At 35.7% G+C, this 21,546-nt stretch overlaps 1 protein-coding gene across 1 annotated transcript in view; it reads left to right on the top strand.

Annotated features, from left to right (window-relative positions):
• The window catches only part of FAM172A (family with sequence similarity 172 member A), a 202,224-nt gene that overhangs the window by 55,286 nt on the left and 125,392 nt on the right, over positions 1-21,546 (top strand). The window contains exons 7-8 of the mRNA XM_032676697.1: positions 8,880-8,945; positions 17,728-17,919. Coding sequence (XP_032532588.1) covers positions 8,880-8,945; positions 17,728-17,919 — 258 coding nt within the window. The remainder of the gene's footprint in view (positions 1-8,879; positions 8,946-17,727; positions 17,920-21,546) is intronic.

Here is a 21,546-nt window from a genome sequence, read left to right as displayed (position 1 = left end):
CCCTGGAGGTGCAAGGTGTTAACAGCTGGGGGTTGTAGCGAGGAGTGGGTTGGCCTCTTCTCCCAGACAACTAGCGGCAGGATGAGAGTTGATGGTTGGACTGAGAAAAATGTGATTCCTTCCCAAACAAAGTATATAGATAAAATTCATTTAAATGCAGTAAATTCTAGTGTACAGAGCTTCATTATTAGCTGTTCTACTACTTGTGCCCACACACCGTAATGAGAACTACTGCACTGATGTGCATCTTTGAACATGTGAGTGCTGCATGATTAGTTACATTAGTTTTTCAGTCATAATTTCATAGGAAGAAAGGATCTGCTGTGATTTTTTCATAGGATCAGCATAAATATTCTTGAGTAACTGACAATATTCTTACACACTGTTCCCTTACTCTAAGTGAAGTAGAAGGCTATGAAATTTATTTTATAAACCTGTTACCAAGAATATTTCTTTCTCATAAGATTGTTTTAAAAATAAAGTAGAAACAACCACATGAATTAGCCTTTCAAAAATTTATTTAATGATGACATTTTAAATAATAATTTATTTCATTGTTAAATAAAATGATTACATGGTTTCCTGTATTTTATACAAAAGCTTACTTGCTACATATGAAGCAGTCTTTCTTACCTCTTGGTCCAGAAGTTCTCCCAGCATTTGCCAGGTCTTTGGGTTTGCAAGCCAGCAGAACACAAGGTTGGGTTAGGTGGGTTAGGTGGTCTCAAATGTATGGAATAGGAAAAGGAAATCTTTTCTTGAGAAGCAGTGAGGTAGAAGAAAAATCAAGTTCATCAGTGTCCAAGGTGTTTTATTTAACTTCAGCTTAACAACCCTGGAAGGGACAGTGTCTTCAGGACAGATTTTTCTCTCCTTAAGGGGAAGTTTCTCTCGGAGTACTAAGTATCATAACTGTAGACTGGAAAAGCAGGAAGCAAGCTAGCCATTTCTCTTAGAAATTAACTGCTGGCTTTTGTCAGTTACCCAAAGCAAGCGAGGCTCCTACTGCTTAAGTGTGCGGTGTGTTAATGACCTATTAACTCACCTAATGATCTATTTGGTTTACTTGACCAAGTGAAAAGAGGTGCAGGTATTATTTTATAACAAAACTGTAAACATTTCTGTGATTTGTGTTCTGAGGTTATCAACTACTGTTTGTACCAGTAAAAGAAAAATGAAATGCTGCTAATGGTCAGCACCAGAGTCCTTTTCAGGTAAAATTAAGTAAATCCTAATTATTTGGACCCATTAGTGTTCTGGAACACAGTGGCAAAAGGGTGAAGTCATCTTGCTATGTAAAGAAGATGTTAATTTGAATTCTGCTTTGGAATTTACAGAAAATTAAACCTTTAGTCCATCTGTGAATATTTGTCCGGTCATTTCTGCTGAGGGATCAAAGGTGGAAAAATTAGATGCTTAACACATCACTGATTTTTTTGTATGTGACCACAAAAGCTGGTATGCTTTAACTATGTTAATCTGATATGTCAGTTAGGTTTGACATGGATTTTTAACCTTTCAAAACTAATAGCACTACCTCACCACCTAACAACATTTTTTTCCTTAATAGTTGGAATAATCAAAACTGCTGCTGCTCTTACTTCCAGATCCCTTTTCATATCTCATCTCTACTATGAAATTTAGGGATGATAGTTCTTGAATCAGAATATTAAAATGTATTTATAAGCCTCACTTAAATTTGTTCCACTGTTACTCTTTTGGCCTTTTTTTAGTTTCCTTTGTTTTGCAAACTTTTCATCCTCACGTTTCTTATCTTAGCTTGGGGATAGAGGTCTTGCTTTCTCATGATGTTTAATTGCTTCTAGTGCCAGGTGCTTGACTGAATCCTCTGCTTAGTACTAATACATATTGTGCTGGTTTAAGGTAAACCAGCAGGGGAAAATGAACTCAACCCAAAAGAGAGATAAGTCAGAATAACAATTTAATAAAATAATACAATAAGTATGATTATACAGACAAACAGTTGGTTTTAACCCACAAAACCCAAATGTATAACCCAGCACCCTGAGGCATGAACAGAGTGGTGTTTGTTGGGCCCCCTGAATCCAGAGTAAAGGGAGAGGGGGGAAAACCTGTTGGTGAGGGTGCTGTTGCAGTCTGGTCAAGAGTGGTGATTGCAGTCCGGTCGAGGGTGATGGTCGCAGTCTGGTTGAGAGTGATGATCTGCAGTCTTCCTCTGGATCCCACAAGTGGTAAAAAAAGTTCCAAGACTCCAAGATTATATATTCTCCAGTTCAGGCAGGAATGCTCAGTACTTTCCTCAGGGCGGGGAGTTTCACAAAGGGTGTGAGGAACAGGGAGGCACCCTTCTATATCGCAGGCCTCGTAAGACCTTCTTTGTAGCCTGAGGAGTCAGGCTGCTCTGGGCAGAGGGTGTAAATAGTCTATTAAAAACAGTTTCTGGGAAATGGCATGGAAGGCTATAGAATACACAGTTCTGGGTTACACCCATCCAGTGATGAACTGGTCTCAGCTGTCCTAACTAGGACGCATATATATGTATATGTATGTATATTTAAAAAGAGTTGAGAATTTCCATAAGATGGGCTTTGTAATTAAGCCATTTCTAAAGCCAAATAGTTGTCAAGTGAATTCTAAAATTAGAGATGCTTTTCTTAAAAAGGAAAGAAAAGGAAAACAAAAAGTAAACCAACAGGTGTCAGCAAAGACCATGTAACAAAACATTTGGTCAAATCACGTCAACAGTATATGCTGCATTCATAAAAAATCCTTGCTGTCTATCATTTAATTCTCTCAAATGATCTTGAGAATCTAATAGTGATACGTCAACCCAAAATCCAGAATATCACAACTGTGTATTAAGGTTGAATTGAATTTCTTTCAGTAGAAAACACAAGAAATCCTGTAGAGATAATGTCGATTCCATCTGAATGAGTTGTTCTCCCACACTATAATCCAAGTGAGGTCTTTTGTGGATTGTTTTAAAATGCCATTGATTTTGTTTTTCTTTCTTTCTCTTTTTTTTTTTTTTTTTAGCTTGCATTGACCTGAGCCTTTAGAAAGTCCACTCAGCTTTTAGGATTATTTGTTCTAGACTGGTGATGGTGGGGGTTTTTTTGGTTCGTTTGTTTGTTTGTTCCAGTTCTTAGCTAATGTGTCCCAAGAGCAGTATGTCAGAAAGTTCCTTGCATCTCTTGTTGGTACATATTGGCAGGTTTGTCACCTAAGGGTCAAAAGAAATCTCATTCAACCAAGGCTGTGGTAGCCACAGTAGCAAGCCTCAAGTCAGTCCCACCACTTGAGATTTGCTGCAGGGTAGTCATTTGGAATTCATTTTGCATTTATTTCACTGAATATTATTGCTCTTACACTGCAAAGAGGAAAATGTTATTGTTAGACTACTATATGTTATAAGGATTGTTTCCCTCTTGTGCTTATTTTCTCTTTTTGCATTAAAGCGCATATTACCAGTGAAGAGACAAATTCTATAAAACACAAAAATCTATTACTCGTAATGACATCATTTCTGGTGTTTATACTTGTTGATTTTTAAGATCAGTTACAAAACATCCAACCTGTGCACTCTGCCTTGAAGTTCTTAGAAAATAGTAGTGCTGAGTGGCCTAATCTCTTAGGCTGAATATAAATAATTTGAAAATAGTATCCTTTCTACTGCCATGAGAGGTCCATTTGTTGAGAAACTTAGGTTCAAGAGATTGTAACTTGTTATATCAGGTCTGAATTAATAGTTGAAGTAATTTTAGGGGTCTGAGGAGCTGACGTGAATCTCTTGCTGTACTTTGTGAAGTCAGGTCAAACATACTACTTTACGATAAAAAGAACACATAGGCAAATGAGGTTGATTTTGATCTGTATGTGAATTTCTCAGATGAAGTAGTAACGTTCAGCTGTCACAGAATGGGACAAGTAAACCTAAGGTTGATTTGGTTTTGCATCTCTAAAGAAAAATTAAAAACTTTGCATTTTTCTTCACTTCAGCTCAAAATATAGCAAGTTATGCCAGAGTGACTTATTGTAGAGGGTAGAGATGGTCAGACTACAGTGGTTTCTGAGCTAATTGATTTCAATTCTAGTTTTTTCCCTTTTTTTCTTTTTTTTTTTTCCTGTAATATATGTTAATGTAGGAGATTAAACTGAGGTTAAAATATAGTTAACTCATAAGGTTAATGAAGGAATAATAAACTACTAATGACACTAATAATGTACTAATCCTTTTTATGATATGACTTAAGAAAATCCAAGAAGTCAATCAAGAAGGAAAATGCCATTTCAGCTGTGTTTTATTAGCTAAAGTCTACTTAATGTAGACTTTAAAGTCTACTTAAATGTACTATCTATATTATTGCAAAAAGTCTGGCCACTCATAAAAATGTGCAATGAAAATTATTGCCAGTAGATTCTCTTACTCTCTATACTTTCATGTATTTTGAGAGTTCTGTTTAGAAATTAATGAAAAGTGATCTGATAAAGTGTGTAAGGAGTGTTTTTTCACAAGCTAACATCTTTGGAGGCACATGCCTCCTATCCACTGAGTGAGTGTATCATTGCCAGCACACCTCAATCATAAAGGGAAGTAGTCTCTTTTAACTTCTGGAGGAGTGAAAAGTCATAGCAAGAGTAGTAATGGTGATGATGGAGTTCTGCTTGTGTTTTGAGTATCTGTAAATGAGGAAGATGATGCAGGAGCAGCTGGATCTGGTCCACCAGAAGAATACATTTAATCCATAGTTTTCTCCATTTCCTTTTTTCCCAGAAATCTGCCGCAAGTGTGTAGGAGCAGGCAATGGTGTGGGCAGCTTTGTGCTCCAAGGGCTTGTGATCTGTCGTCTCTCATGCGAGTGGTTGTAATGTCAACTGTTCGCATGCACTTTATCCTTTATCATGTCACGTGCGCTTTATTCTTTATCATGTGTTAGCCATACACCAACCATTTGTCAGGGCTGTTGGCATTTTGGTCCTGGGGGATGCACATATGGGAGAAGAGAGGGACATGTGGCATTTGATTGTCTTCAAAGAGACTTCGAGGTTTGCACTGACCTAAGGGTTCCTCACATCTTTCGTCCATCCATGAATGTTTGTTGCATGGTAATGATTTCCAGTGACTCCTGATAGGTGCCAGGTTAGGAGTCAAAGGCCACAAATCACACAGGCTGTCATTGTTTAGTACGTTTGTAGCTGAGAATTCACTCAAGAAAACATTTTGAATGTTTGAGCAATTTACGTTGTCAATTTTTTTTCCCTCTGCATCAGCTTGCTGTTTGTATATATAATCTGATGGTGGGTGGAGTTATCCATGGTTCAGTTTGAAAGTGGGAACACATCGAAGGGGAGAAAAGAGAATTCAGAAGACTTGGGTTGTAAAGCACAGCAGGGGAGGGGAACTTGATGTGCAAGGCTTAGTGCACTTCGCTGCATCCCAGCATGGGTTTTGGTGTGGTATGTGCTGAAGCAGCTCCTGTGGATTAGGATGTAGGTGTTATGAATCAAGTCATCAAGTTTAGGATGTAGGTGTTATGAATCAAGTAATCAAATTCTGATCTGTTGTCTGTATAACTGGCTATCTCTGTTATAAAAAAGTTCACCAGTGGGTCAGCTGCAATTACTCTTCCTCATGTGTGCCAGGCTGGTTCTTGGTGTTTGTGGTATGTGGTACAAGGCTTCCTTCAGTTTCTTACAGACTTAAAATGGAGGGATATTATTTTAAACTGAGTTGTTCTGGAATTGCCTTTTTGCTTTGTGGATATGCGTTTTTTTAGCACTCTTCTCCAGACTTTTCTCAATCTAAAGACTCCAATACTTTGTGCATTAAAGAGTCTCTTTGGTATTTGTCTCCACTTGCAATCATGTTTAGGCTTCAGTACTTTTGTGGTCTTTGTAATTTTAAACATGTTGGTGTTGCTGGCTCTTAGACTTTAATTTCTCTTTTCACATCCTTCTATGCAGTTATTGATCTCTTGATCATATAGCTTCAGGATGTTGTATTGCAAAGATTTCACAAAGTGTGCTGCTAACAGAATTTTTCAATGCTTTTTGGTAATTGAAAATAATCCTGAAGAAAGTCCTCTATATGAACAATACAGTCTTAAAAGAACACATGTTGTATGAAGCCAGGACCTTACTGTGTAATGTGTCCTGCAGTTTTGTGTACCAGAACTAGGTTTCCACCTGGAGTTTCAGTTTTGTTCTTCAGACTTCATGCAGCATTATAGTCTTGCCACCATTGAGCAGAATATTTAGCAATGCAAGGGTAAAACCTTAGCTCTGTTGTAAGATAATGTACTTCTTTTTTCTTTCTATGATCTTCTCTATCCTTTTTGCTGTCTGTCCAAGTAATTTAATTTAATTTCTCAGTGATTAAAATAGGCTATTTTCTGGATCCATATGAAGGATCACTAGTCATGACATAAAGCTATTGAACTTTGCAGATGACTTATTTGGGTCCAGTAGCACTTTGAAAAGGTATCTCTGGAGGTATTTACTTAGTTATATCTAACATAAATCAGAAGACTTACTTGTTTTAGGTTCCTGAACATAGAGATCTTTTTGTTTGAGGTTTTTTTTCATGGCAGTTTTTCCTCACATTTATCTGGGCCACGGAGGCCATGCAGGTGCTGAGCTGCCTGAGGATTATAATCTCATACTTAGTATTTGAGCCTCCAACCTACTATATTTTACTTACTTCATGTTTGCTTCTATTTAAAACATTCATTAGGTCAAGTCTTTGCTACACCAGGGTGCTATGCTGATTTAACAGTCCCATTTTTAAGGCTGGTATTACTATTTATTATATTAGAGTAGTGCATAAAGAGTCAGTTAGTATCAGAGCCCCATGGAGACAGGCAGTGGGAAAAAAACAAGTAAAGGTTTACTTATGCCCTGAAGGCGCTCAGTCTAAATAGATGAGAGAGAAGAAACAGATACAAACACTTAGCTGCAAAAAGGGTAGATTTTGGCAAGAGGTGTCTAAAATATGTTTTCTCCATAGCAACTTTTTCCTCTTCCAGATGTTCTTTTAGTGATTCAAAGGGTTAGTAGATGCCTGAATTAGGAGTAAAAAACAAAATTTCTATGTTTGAGGCCATATTTTCATTATACTGATTTTAAAGTCTGTACAACATCAGCATCTCAGACTGCAGGAACTTAACTGCTTTACTTGTTGGCGTTACACTGAAGTTGATTTCGGTGAACCATAAAAAATTTGCCCCTGAAGGTGAAATTACACTCTATGCATGATCCTAGCATACTGCTTTGGGGATAAACATGTCTTAAATCAACTCATCGCTCACAGCTAAATTCCTTCTCCAAATGCAGTTTCCTTGTAGATAAAAATGTTCAGAAAGACTGATTTTCTTTAAAACCATAAAGTTTTTTGAACATAATTTTATCAATAAACATATTTGAGCAGGGTGGCAAAGAATTCATATAATCATAATTGATTTTGGGGTTTAGTGAAAGGAAGGTAGGGGCATATACCAACATTTTTAATTAGCTTTCATCAGTGCCTCTGATTTGTTCAAATGTGTTCCGAACGTTTACACACTGTGTTTGCTCACATTTACAGAATAAAAACTTTTGGACTTCATTGAAACTTTTTTTGGTAATTGTGCATTTGGAAAATTAAAATTGAAGTTTATAGTACCTTGGCTCCTACTTGCTTAGTTCATAGTGTGTTTTGAAGATGCCATCACTTAAGAGCTTTGTTAAAGTGATGTTTCTGTTGGGGCCTAATGTACTATGGGTTCAGATGGATGTAATGGTGGCCTTGAGGGGTTGGACTAAAGAATACCATCTGGGTTTGTACCCAGATATTCCTGGATTAGTATTTTGAGGCTTAGATCTTGTCTTGTCTGGAGTTTAAATACAATTTCCCAAGCTTTAAAGAGAAGGCAAGCACCATTTGACCCTCTTAATGAGTCCTTTTTTTTCTTCTTTCATTTGCCTTTTTTTTTCTTTTTTTTTTTAAACTCTTCTAGCCAGTGGAATCCAAGCAGTTACTTACAAACCATTTTTACAGCCCCATATGGACAAGGCACTTTAGCTTGTTTCTTGGTTTAATTCCCAAATTAATAATAATTGGGAAGTTCTTATATCTGGAACTCCATTTTTCTTGGACTGTATAAAGACAGAAAAAAAATTCCCTGGATTCTATGCAAGACATTGAACTGTGGACAACTTTGTTATATTTGAGATGGCAAGTCTTTTGTTGCAACTAGGTTGATTTTTTTTTTATTTTTTTTTTTTTTTTTTTTAGTGGTTGCTCTTTGAAAAGATTTCTTATGTTTCAGGTCTTAAATTTCAATTTTATTCCTACATGGAGACAAGAGACTTAAACTCTCCCATGGTGGGGAATCAGTCAGGGTTTTTCTTCTGTTTAGAAACCTTTGACCCATCCCTCCCCTGTTCACTGGGTACAAATGGCAAGGTAATTTATGCTGAGGGTGGCTACAGATCTGCTCTCCACATAACTCATGAAGTCAACCTGCAGGGGAGAGGGTTTCAAGAGTCTGCTTATGGAAAAAATATTCTTTAAAGGTATTTCTTTAGAAAAGAGAGCCTTTCTTATACTATTGAATGTATATTAATTGGTTATAAACTTTAGTTTTGAGGCACCTAATTATTCATACAACCGTGATGGATTCACAGGTAGAGTTACAATTCCACTGTACTAGCAAGCAGCCTTTTTTGAGACAGAGAGAATTTTTTTGTCTAAAGTTCCAAGTTCTATAATTAGTTATAAAATAAAGGATTCAGAAAAGTGGCAAAACATATACAAGTGCTTAGAAGTTTAACCAACTAGCCTTTCTTTAAGTTGTCTGCTTGGATGTGTCATTATTCTAAGTGGTTCAGTATCTCTTGGCACTTTTTTTTTCTTCCAGATCATTACTAAATATGTTTATGAACTACTGCAGAAGGAATGCCACTTGAAGAAAGTAACTCTCCCAGTAAGTATAATTTATTTTTCCAAAGGCATTGTTTGTTTGGATTTGTACAGAGCATAGCCTGCAGTCCCCACATTCAGATAAAGACAAGGTGTGCCAGGGCTCTATGCAGTGCATTATCTCAGGATACTGCCTTCGCATTCTGAATGTGCATGCATCCGGAGATGCAGTTCCACCTCACTTCTCATGTGTTTGATTTCTCCAGCTGAGTCTTCCTTGCCTTACCGGATACCAGAATTTTCAAATTGTCGTTTTGATAGGGGAGCCATAAGCTTTCTGAAAAGTATTTGCGCATGTTTTGAGACCTCTGCAGTGGGATGTAGAGTGCAAACGTGTCTTTTCACAGGAATACACTCACACTGAATTTCAGTAAACTACTCAAAGTTGTTATTTAAAACACACTTTTTCAATAACTTGTAGTATGCAATATAAAGTGATTATGTTGTTTAATAAAAATATTTGATCAATCCCTGGAAGAGATGAAGTGTTCCCCTGCATATCAGAGTGTTTGTAAATACTTGTGAAGCGATATGATGATGTTCAGGTATTTTTATATTCTGCACTGAAGAGTGCAGAGGGGAGACTGTAGTGTGTCAACACTATGTAAGTTTTCCATCATTATAAAGGATTCTTATGCTCTTGACAACCTCTGTTGTTCTCTGCCAGTCCTTCATATTCAGACAAGGAAAACCCATTTAGGCAAAGAAAGGAAAAGTTCCTTTGCTTCAGCAGTTCGGTAACATTTCACCATTCCCATTTCCATTCCCTACGTGTTGTTTAGGGAACGTTTTGATAACCTGCCCAAACCCAGAAGGGCTTTTTCAGTGTCTTCTGGTCATGGCAGAAGGAGCTGAGCTAAGAGGTTTGCGTAGCAGTTGAAGGGGAAGCAGCCTGCTCGTTGCATGACTGCCCCAAGGCCCAAGACTGTCTGAGAAAGCATTTCGCCACTTCAGATTTCTTTACGTAGACAGACAAGAGGATTGTGTTCATCGTGGCAGGCTGCCTGGTACACTGCTAGTCATGATCTCCAGCTTCCTTGCACAACTACTTTTCGTCATTGGGGAAGTTTTGGTTCAAGGAGTACTTCCATGTACCAGACAGGTAATGTATCCAAAGACTTCCTCAAGCCATGTCACACTCTGTCTGTGAAACCAGGAAGCTATCATTTCTAAGCTTAAAAGTACCTAAATTTTGTGGCCATAGGACTTCCTTTGATTTTTAAAAAGGATTGTAAGGAATATGTGTATAAGTAATGCAGTACTAAGGCTGATCAACTAGCTACAGGAAATGAAGAAACTTGGAATAAGTATTACAACACTTCCATTACCTCTGTCACACATGTGGGGACTCATTTACCTGGCTCTGCCTTGAGAGATCTGCCTCTTGTCTTGGGAGAGGAATGGCCCCGTCTAGCTCCCGTTGTCAAATTAATCTGTAATTTACTCATATTTATAAATTATGTAGTAAGCACTGACGCAGCTTGTCAGTAGTACATTTAAGCTATTCTCAAATGTATTAGTTCTAACTTCTGTTAAATGTCATAGTTTAAGTGCATTTTGGAGCAAAGTAAGATCTCAGATGTCTAATTATGAGCATTGTGGAAAAACTGGCACAAGGTGTGAACACCGGTCCTCACTAATGGCATAGTGAGCCCACAACACAGTCAAAACCAAGTTGTGACGACACATACAAAAATGAGAAAAATTAGACAATGTATATAGAAGCTGAAAAATTAAAGCTCTCTAAAGGCTAGCTTTAAGTCCCTACTGACACATTTCCAAATAACAACACAATCCCCTAGTTTAAACTAATAAAGGATACTAATAGAAGTAATAAGACAGCTTTTAGCATGAAAATAGATGAGTGTAAAAATGTTGGCAAGTTACGCATAAAATCACAGTAAGCTCCCCAAAACCCAAATTTGAGGAACTTGTTACAGTTGTAAAGGCTAATAATAAAAAAGAGATGATAAGGCTGATAATAATGAACTGCAGGTAGAATGAAAGCTCAGCTCAAACAAGAAAAATGAACATGATTATTTCCAATATTCTGTGTCCAATTTCCGCACCTAACTTATTTTTTTTTAAAAACAGTTCTGAGCAATTGTCTGAAATTTGATGTATTGGTAGAGGAGACCTTAGGACAAATTAATATATCATACAATAATGAAATTCCAGGATGAGGGGGTTTTTTTTGGCCCAGAGTTCTACAAATAGTCAAACATAAAGTTGCAGAATAACCAACTTGTATTTAACTTACTGCTGAAATCAGATAGTAGTAATAATAATAATGATGATGATGATAATATATTGTGGAAAACGAGTACAGGTTTCTTTTTAAAAGAACTACTGGAATTCATTGAAGGAGTTGGAGATCACATGAAGAAGAAAAATCTTGTCAGTAAAAGAGTACATGTATTACCAATGAGCTTTCAACAAACTTACCAAATGCTTTTAAAAAAGGATATGCGAAGGGAGTCCCCTTATAAGTTAATAATTGGTTAAAAGAGGAAAAAAATGTTCATATTTTAGAGATGAATTAATCTGTTACTGACATAGGTCTGACATGTTGTAAATAAAAGGGCAAAAAAAGGAATTACACAAGCTAACAAACTTTTCTGTTTTTTTTTCTAAAATTATTTGAGATAGTTAAAACTAAAGCTGACTGTGATGAGTTAGGGAATTATTTCATGATGCGAAATAAATAGATGATTAAATGACATGAGATTCAATTCTGGTAGATGTGAAATTATGGGAAAGATAACTCACTCTGTAAACACAACATTGGCCTCTAAATGAGCTATTACAACTCAGGAAAGAGCTTGGAGTGACTGTGAATAGTTCTCTGAGAACATCAGTTAGTGCTCAATGGCAGTCAATGGCAAAAACTCTCAAAGCAAATAGAATGTTAAAAATTATGAGGTATCGAGAACAAAACAGAAAAACATAGTCATTCCACTTGTTACGTGGGCCCTCATCTTGAACACTGCATGGGGTCTGGACACCATATCAAAAAGGATATGAAGAATTAAAAAGAAAAATACAGAGGAGGGTTGCAAGGCTGATCACAGGCATGAAATACTTTTCAGACAAAGAAAGATTAAATAAAGATTCTTCAGCTTGGAGAATAGATGACCGAGGAAAGAAGATGACAAATCTATAAAATCATGGAAGGTGTAGAGATGATGAATAGGGAATGGGTTTTTGCTTTTTTTCATAATGGAGAACCTAAGGGGCATCAAGTTTAAATTATCAGGCAGGAGATCTCTGCAGAAAGAAAGACAGTACTATTTCATACATGTCCCATTATACTGAGGAACTCATTGCCATTGAATACTATCAAGGAGAAAGGTATAAATGCATTAAAAAACAAATTTGACAATACTAAGGTGGGATAAGTGCCTTGAAGTATTGTACATACTTGTCCAGTTATATAAACTCTGTCTTGCAAGATCCCAGAATTACTGGTTATCAAAACCAGGGAAGCATCACTCTGTAACCAGTTTGTTGTCTTACTGTTCCCCTAAGCAATCTACCAGTTTGTGCTGGTTTAAAGGTAAACCGGCAGGGGAAATGAACCTAACTCAAAAGAGAGATTATAAATCAGAATAACAATTTAATAAAATAATACAATAAGTACAATCACACAGACAAACAATTGGTTTTAACCCTCAAAACCCAAATGTATAACCCAGCACCCTGGGGCATGAACAGAGTGGTGTTCTTTATGCCCCCTGAGTCCAAAGTAAAAGGAGAAGGGAAAAGCCTGTTGGTGAGAGTGCTGTTGCAGTGGTCAAGAGTGGTGATTGCAGTCCGGTCGAGAGTGGTAGTTGCAGTCCAGTTGAGAGTAGTGATTGCAGTCCAGTCGAGAGTGGTGGCTGCAGTCTAGTTAAGAGTGGTGATCTGCAGTCTTCCTCTGGATCCCACGAGTGGTAAAAAAAAGTCCCAAGACTCCAAGATTATATATCCTCCAGTTCAGGCAGGAATACTCAGTACCTCCCTCAGGGTGGGGGGGTTCCACAATGGATGTGAGGACAGGAACACCCTCCTATCTCGCAGGCCTCTTAACACCCAGTTTATAGCCTGAGGAGTCAGGCTGCTCTGGACCGATGGTATAAACGGTCTGTTGATAACAGTTTCTGGGAAATGGCATGGAAGGGTATAGAATAGTTTTGGGTACACCCATACAGTGATGAACTGGTCCCAGCTGTTTTAACTAGGACACAGTTGTCAGAAACAGGACGCTTGATCTGATCAAGATGGCTCTTACATATATGACCTTATTATATGAATATTTTAAAGGTGAATACAAAAACATTTTTTTCTTTAACCTCATCATCAGTAAGTTGGTGTGTTGGCTTTCCTTTTTTTGTCAATTGATAATGAAGTTGGTAGTGTAATGGTGTTTGAATGTTTGAAATGTGTTTCAGGACTGTGTTAGGGGAAGTACCCTTTTTTCAGTATGATTTTAATAGGGGGTGGAAACGCTATGCTTCAAAGATTTAGCATGATGGCATTTCATGTTCTCTCATCTTTCTAAATTTCAACCTTGTGCACAAAGTCCAACTTACTGTCTTTATTTTGCTCTCTCAGGTGGCACTTGAAGTTTTGGATACAAAAAATTAATAAATTCTGTTCAGATATGAAAATCAGACCAGTTGGCAAGTCAGGAAAGCTTTCCTGTTATTTTATTATTCCAGCACCTTTGACAAAACATAATTCTGAACATTTTTTCCTACACAGGAAGGCTGAGATCCATATTGCATTATTGTTACTGTAAAATATAATACTTCTGTTAATGTTCAGCATATACTACTGGACTTGAAAATTTTAATGAAGAGTCGCATGTTCAGAGAGAAGCCATTCAGCTACTACTTTTAAATTTTTCCTTTTGTGCTCCATTGAAGGTTATGTTAAGAATATAAAGAAGACTGCAGTTTTTTTATCCAGATGAAGTATTTGTATTTCTTTAGTTTTAATGGCATCAAGTGATTGATCTTTGCTCTTCTTCAGCTATTGATGACAAATAGAGTGTGCGTCGAATTAAATGCACCTCTAATGGCTTTTGCAAAAGCTTGAGATGGAAGTTTAAATAATTACTAACATGTTGTCTTCGTTTAAGCCCAGCTAGAAATTAGGCCCCACACAGCTGCTCGCTCAGCCTCCCTTTTTCCCCCCCATCATGGTGGAATGGGGAGGAGAATCCAAGTGAAACTTGTAGGTTGAGATAAGAACAGTTTAATAATTGGATAAAAGGTAAAATACAGTAATAATGGTAAATCATAATAATGATAATAAAAAGAAAAAAACAAGTGATACACAATACCATTGCTCACCACCCTCTGACACGCTTCTCCCCCCCCTTCTGGGTAACTCTCCCCCTATTTATATACTGGGCATAACTTTATATGATGTGGAATATCCCTTTGGCCCGTTTGGGTCACCTGACCCAGCTTTTCTCTCTCCCGGTTTCTTTTCGGAACCTCCTCCTTGGCAGAGCATGAGACAAGAAAAGAAGTCCTTGACATAGGGTAAACATGACTTAGCAAAAAAGGAAACATCAGTGTGTTATCAACAACAATAAGGATTCTGAATCCAAAATACAGCGCTGTAACAGCTACTGAGAAGAAATTAACTCTATCATAGCTGAAACCAGGACACATGTTTTATTGGCAAGGGCACTGAAGGGTCTCACTTGCAGAATCTTCTAAGTTATCAATGCTTTCTTCTTTCATTTCAGTAGGTAAAACTTCATTCAGTAGTTCTCTCCATCTACTTGACAGCCAAGAACTATTCCTTTGTCAGTTTTGTTACCCAAGTAAAGTCAGTACTTGTTTATAAAATTTCCACTGATTTTGGGTTTGTAAAGTTAGCGGGTAATGGTCATGTGTTAATTAGCTGCCTGTAATATTTATCAACTCCATTTTATAGTTTTGAAAAATACTAAATCAAGATTTTCAGTATTATGAAGACTGTAACATAAGTTAGTTAACCAGCTTTATGTAGAAACACATAACAGAAGACTTTCTCATCTTGTGAAGCAAATGAGCAGTTTTCTCTCTCCAACGGTTGCTCACAATTCTCACAATCTTACTGAGTCTTTTCAGTTTCAATTCCATTTATTTGCCATGTTGTTTCCTCCAGTTACAGTTTATACCTATTTCACTTCTTTGTAATTTTATTGTGTTTCTTAGCTGGATTAAGAAAAATATTAGTGGATTTTTTTTTCCTTTTTAGTATTCAATCTTAAAAACTTCCAGTATACAAAATAAAAGACTCCTAGAGCCTAATCAGGTCTCATATGTCTTGGGTTGGTAATGGCTAAGAACTGAAAAATTGAGTCAATGTCAATGTATTATCATGGATGTCAATAAGATTAGACTTCAAGTGTAGTTTGATTTTACTCTATATATTGAAAGCAGCTGTGCAAAATACTAACTAGTATGCTTCTGAAATACTCTCTAGACTGGTACTTCTTTATTAGGTGATAATTCATTTGAGACAGAAGTCATATGGAAAAAGAAATTTAGTGTTTGAAAATCTTAAGAATGTCATAATATCCGTAGAGAGCTCACACTACATTCATAAACCTTAAGGTGGTATTGTGCATTGGGAAAAAAATCCAAGAAGAAGAAAATTAAACTTTAAACAGTCATTTTAAGCAGTAAATTATCAGCATAACTTTGGTTTGACATGCCTAGGTACAGATTATTGGAAGATTGTTCTTAGATGTGAATAACAGTTCAAAGAAATTGTTAAATTAAACTAAAAAAACATTTTATTGGATTTATTCAATTTGAATTTAAATAAAGAATTGGAAATCAGTGTCCTTGAGTAGGTCCAGAAGAGCCAGTGGCTAATAAATAGAAATTATTTTATGCGGTCTCAGTATGTTCAGCTTTAAATGGTATTCTATGTTGATTTGTTAATAAAGTAAGATGGTGCACAGGAGTGACCATTATGTGCGTTCTTTAGTGAAAGCTGGATCTACTAAATTAGTAGTGTTTGAACATAAATTAGCTTGACAAAAAGTTTCCAAATGTGATTAATTTGGGGAATATAATGAAGAGGGGTTTTTTTATGAGCTTGGTAGATATTTTTAGCTGTTAAAATTAACTTACTTGCAGAAGTGTGAACTAGTTATGTCATCTATATATATCTATATATCTGTATATGCAGTCATATGCATATGATTACTAAGTGCTAGTATTTCCTGTATACTGCACAAGAATTTATTTTATAAATACTAAAACATACAGCCTTGTTATACCTTTGTCTGAAATGCAAATTCACAGTGTTTTTCCCTAATTATGGTGTTGCAAGTATGGAGTTTATGTGTAAAAGTCAGTTACACCTTGCCAAGTACTGTCTGAGATTCAGTGTTGGCTGATTTTTTACCTAATCTGTGTTACCTTTTAGGATATCAATACTGCTATTTCAGAAGCAGCAGCATGATCTGACTGTGGCCCCAAGTATAGCACTTGTTGTACTTAGGTATTCTAAACTTTTTTCAACAGAACATGTTCTTTACCATATTTTCTATGTTCACACAACATGTGAGAGAAAGTGAGTCTTATTTCCCAGTGCAGAAAGTGCAAACTGACGCACGTGAGATGTTACTTCATTTTTGAGCAGGGAATAAGGTCTTCAGTGGTATGGTAGCTACCGAAGAGAGATATTCCACTTGGAAATTCCTTTTGTTCAAGAAGATGTTTTTCCGATGTTCAGGGTGGTTAGGAGTATGTACTCATGTATGAGAAAAAATTAACATAATCCAATTAGCCATTCCTTCTTTCTCAACGTAAAGATCATATCCTGATCTGCCTTACTTCACTGTTGCAGAACATGGTTCTAGCAGATGTACAGTTAGCTGTACAGTTAGGGGTGGAGGGGTGTGGAGTAAAGTAGGATGGGGAGATTTGCCTGTTTTGTTCTTCCTTTTCCATGTATTCTTATGGTAGAAAGGGAAGAATGAGTAGACATGAGATTTTTTTTGATCTTATGATATTCACACCAACACAGTTCTTTTGTCTTGAGACAGGCTTGCTAAACTAAGTGTAAAAAGTTCAGTATTTATTGAACAAAAGGTGTTGCTTTACTCTCTTAAAGACAAAATATGGTATTAGGTTATGATTTACTGAATATCAAAGCTGATTGTTGGTCTGTTCCTATGGCAAAGTAGCTAAGCATTGACCCAGGTGCAGGACTCTTAGTGAAGCTATTATTAGACCCAAATTGGATTTCTATATTTTATTAGACCTGTCCTATTAGATTTATAATAGACAAATTTACAATACTGGGTCCTACTTGGGTGATTGGGTATTTATATTGAGGTGGCTAATTTGGAACTCTCTGGGATTTTTTTTTTTTTTTTTTTTTTATTATGTAAGAATTTTAATGTTGCTTCAGAAGTTACTTGATCCCTTCCCCTCCCCACTCTCAATTGTTCATTTATGAACTTCCTTTCTTTCCAGTAAATTTCTGTACACAAGTGATGTTTCAAAGCTTCAGCACACTTTTTACCTCGTTTTTGTTTTAAATTTATCTTGGATTGCTGTTCTAAAATGCTATATGTTTTTATGTTTCAGAGTTATATTGCACAAATACTAGCTTTTGCTTTATTTTTATTTAATACTGGGCAGACATTAGTCCTTGTAACATGCATTCAAATAGTTGTTAAACTGTGAATGTTTTTATATCAATGTGGTAGATAACTTTATAACTGCAGATGTCCTTTTAAAGATTTTTTGTTAATGCATTAAAGTTCATGTTGTCTGTATTTGCAGGTTGATGCAACTGAGAGTGAACCAAAGAGCTTTATCTTTATGAGTGAAGATGCACTAATAAATCCTGACAAGCTCCTGGTCCTAATTCATGGTAATGGTGTTGTCAGAGCCGGTCAGTGGGCTAGGAGACTTATAATTAATGAAGATCTGGACAGTGGCACACAGATACCATATATAAAGAGAGCTATTGGGGTAAGTAAAAGTGAATGTATGTGTAAGGTTGTGTGTGCATGTGGATGTGTCTGCATACGTGTGTATGAAGAACTGTAAATCTGTGACGTTTCAATTTTTTAATCAGTATTCCATATTTTACTATCTGATCGTTTTATTTTTGATGGGAATACTTGTTTGGTTTTTATTGGAAGTGTTTTCTAGTGGAACCAAGTTTCTGTCTTACAGTGGTGGCACTGCCATATAGTTTAATATGGCAGATAACGTGACAAGAGCCCTTAGCAGTTGATGAGATGCAATAGAAGGCACTACAGAAATTTATGAAGTGTTTTCTTTTATAATTCATTAAGTTTCTACATATTCTCACTTAACGTCTGTTGTAATCTCATGATAACATGAGCTTTCATGATAACAGCAGGTTTTTTTGCTAGGCTTGTACTGAATTTATTAGAGGCACAATCTTTTTCAGTTTTGTTTTAAATACTAATTCATTCTGATTCAGTACTACTTATCAATACTTGACAGTAGAAAACATTTACATTTTATGGACACTATTTTGTTACATTTACATCTGTTTGAGAGACAATGGACAATTAGTGTTATGTTTTTAACATTGGAACTTTGTAGGTGTAATTCATCACTTACACCCTCCTACCTAAATGAAATTTCCTGTAGTAAACATTAGAAGAGCCTATTTAAGACTCATTATTTCTATTACATTTACCAAGTTAAGCTAATGTACTACTCTAAATATCAGTGTTGTCACTGTTATTGTTTCACATTTTGCTAAATGAAGTTTAATTTTTTTGCAGTTGTCTTTAAAGTATACAGTCTAGAAAATGGCTCTCTTTTTTTTTCTTTTTTTTCAATGACGGGAAGGAAGAAAACATATAAAATATTAGGGGCCACTGCCTTATTTTTGTTTGTATTACCCATTATCAAAGTACCAGAGAACACTTTGTGTGAAAAAGAAATGTAGACTTGTGAAAGTGAGGCTTACCTTCTTCTAACATAAAGTTTTTTATTAATTTTAAATCAAGACTCAGAGACAGAACAAAAAGTAGTTTAAGATTACTAAGAATAGTATAAATCTATGGTAGGTCCAGTATAGGTTCCAAAACCTTAGCAAAAAATCTGAATAGCTATAGCTACTTAAATTTTTGTAGCAGTGCTTATATGCTTGCATTTTTGTTCTTTCCTAGAGATTGCTACTGTCTTGGGTAACTCGAGAGACTGGGTATTTAAAACTGAGATCCTAACCCTAAATTAACAGCTAACTTTTAAGGGTATTTCTAGTACAGGAGAGTTATACTTCCTTTTGCTGTTTTTGTATTTTTATTTATTTTGTGCAGTGATTGTGCTAGGGTGACAGATACCAGACCTCTGTTCTCTCAAATGGTTATTATACTTAAAACCAGATTATTTATTTCTGCATTTTTAATGCTTCTTAAGAAAAACACTGGAAAAAAGCCACGAACATTTTATGAGAAAGTATCTTTAAAGAAATGTAATCAGTAGATCACATTGGGGCATCCAACTTTGTGTCCTTATCTTTGAGTTTTTTCTTAATATGGTTTTTAAATTATTAGCTTTCTTTAGTTCAGTAATTTCAGCTGTGCTATAAAACACACTCTCTCTTTTTGTGCATCTTAAAATTCTGGTAAATATACTACATGTTTAGAACACATACTATTTGCAATGATTTTTTTTTCATGCAAAATGAAGATTAAATTGTATTCAATTGTGTTTTGATCAATTACATCATTAAGTGTGTTGCTATTTTTTTTGTATCCTGTAATCACTGTAGTGGGAATTGGTTGTATTTCTGACAAGATAAGGCTATTTCATGGAAGTTGGATCTCACTGAGGGTATTTAGAATCATTAGGTTATGACCAAAAAGAGAATACAGATAGGTACATGCTGATATCATGTCAATTTCTGTCTCTAATGAAATGAAATTAGGTAGAGGATAAACAACCTGAATAAAAACTCTGGTAACTCCTCATGCAACATAGCCAGTTTGAAGTAAGGAATTAATTTCCTTGTTCTTTCTGTGTTTCTTCTAAGGAGTGGTCTCATCCTTGAATGAAACCAGTAGACCTTATCAAAGCATAAGATTACAGTGCTGATGACAAGAGAACATTAGATTTTTTTTTCTAATAGACTTATGTGAATTTCAAGTGGATAATGGTATCTAGGATTTGAAAATTCCACTGATCTGTTGTGAGTTTTAAATACATGCAGGCTTTGTAGGCACCTTAAAACATTTGCTGAAGACTAGGTTTTAGTTTAAAAAATAAAAATTAAAAATTGCAAAAGTAGTGTTTAAATGTATTTTGTGCAGGAACTAGTTCAGAAATATCTGCTTTTCTTGAAACGAAACCAAACAGACAAACAAAAAAACCACCCTTTTAGAAGCCCAAAAACATATCTTTTTCTCTACTGCTTTTCTCTCACTTCTCTTTTCAGTTAATTTCTTGGAAAAACTGAAAACAGAGATGCAACAGCTGAAGTAATCAATGAGCAGTGGATTGAGCAGGATGAACTGATACTTCTAAGCAGGAAGTTAAGGAAGGAGTAGAAAATATTTCTCTATGATACAATGCTTGAGGAAAAAAGAATGAAGAAATCCTGCTTTTCTCTTAGAGCATGTATGAAATAAGGGAGCAATGTACAGGCTTAAAATTTATCATGCTTCTATTATTTTGGGGCTGTTACAAATTGTAAAGAAAAGATTCAAGGAGAAATATCCTGGTGAGAATTCAAGTAGCTAGAAATGTATTTCTGATTTTAATCTGTGTGGTTCCTGTGGGTAATGCTTCTGCTTCCATGTTTTACATCAAGCTCTGTTGTGTAGATTCGATCTTTTATGAAAGAGGTGTTGGGAGAAGTTGACAAGGGTTTATCTGAAGAGGTAATGTTGTTGTGTTAATCTGAATATTCAAACTTGTTAGTGTAGAAGAGATGTTGAAATATGAAAGAAGAGAAGAAATAAACAACTAGATAGAGAACAGATTGTAGGAAATGGGGGAGGAGAAAAGTGTATACAATGTGAGAAGCAGATCTGTGTAAATACATTAAAACACTGTAAGACAAAGTCTATTTTAGAAAAACAAGTATGAAAAAGACAAATCTAATAATAAAGCAGTAAGACTAACAAAAGCTTAATTAAAATAAATACTTACTATAAAGATGTTTTTAAGCTAAAAAGCTGGCAATTTCCTATAATACAGTACAAAACAATTGCATAGATTTGTTATTGTGTTAAAATAGAAATTTTCTGCTGAAACTTTCTGCAGTGGAAAATACTGATTTTTGACGGAAGCACTAGTCTGATGTGTGAGAGACTGCACTTCAAGTCCCTCCTCTGGGAATGAGGGAGTATTCTACTGATGATAAGAATTCTGCACTGAAGACATTGCATTTCTTTTTTTATTATTTAAAAAGTAAATGAAGTAAACAAATAAATAAATAAAGTGTAGATTAGAAGAGTAATTTTAACCTGTCTCTTTTATATTTTGCCTAAATGATTTGTCCACTGTCAGTACAATCAGGCTCTTATCAGATCACTTATACATCCAATAACAGAAGCAGCACCAGGAGAATATGGTGAGACAGAGGTAAATTCTTCAATTCAGTGATGAGGA

This window comes from Chiroxiphia lanceolata, chromosome Z (assembly GCF_009829145.1).
Source record: "Chiroxiphia lanceolata isolate bChiLan1 chromosome Z, bChiLan1.pri, whole genome shotgun sequence".
Lineage (NCBI taxonomy): Eukaryota > Metazoa > Chordata > Aves > Passeriformes > Pipridae > Chiroxiphia > Chiroxiphia lanceolata.
The sequence above is the reverse complement of the archived record's forward strand: the minus strand, read 5'-3'. Positions and strand labels throughout refer to the sequence as shown.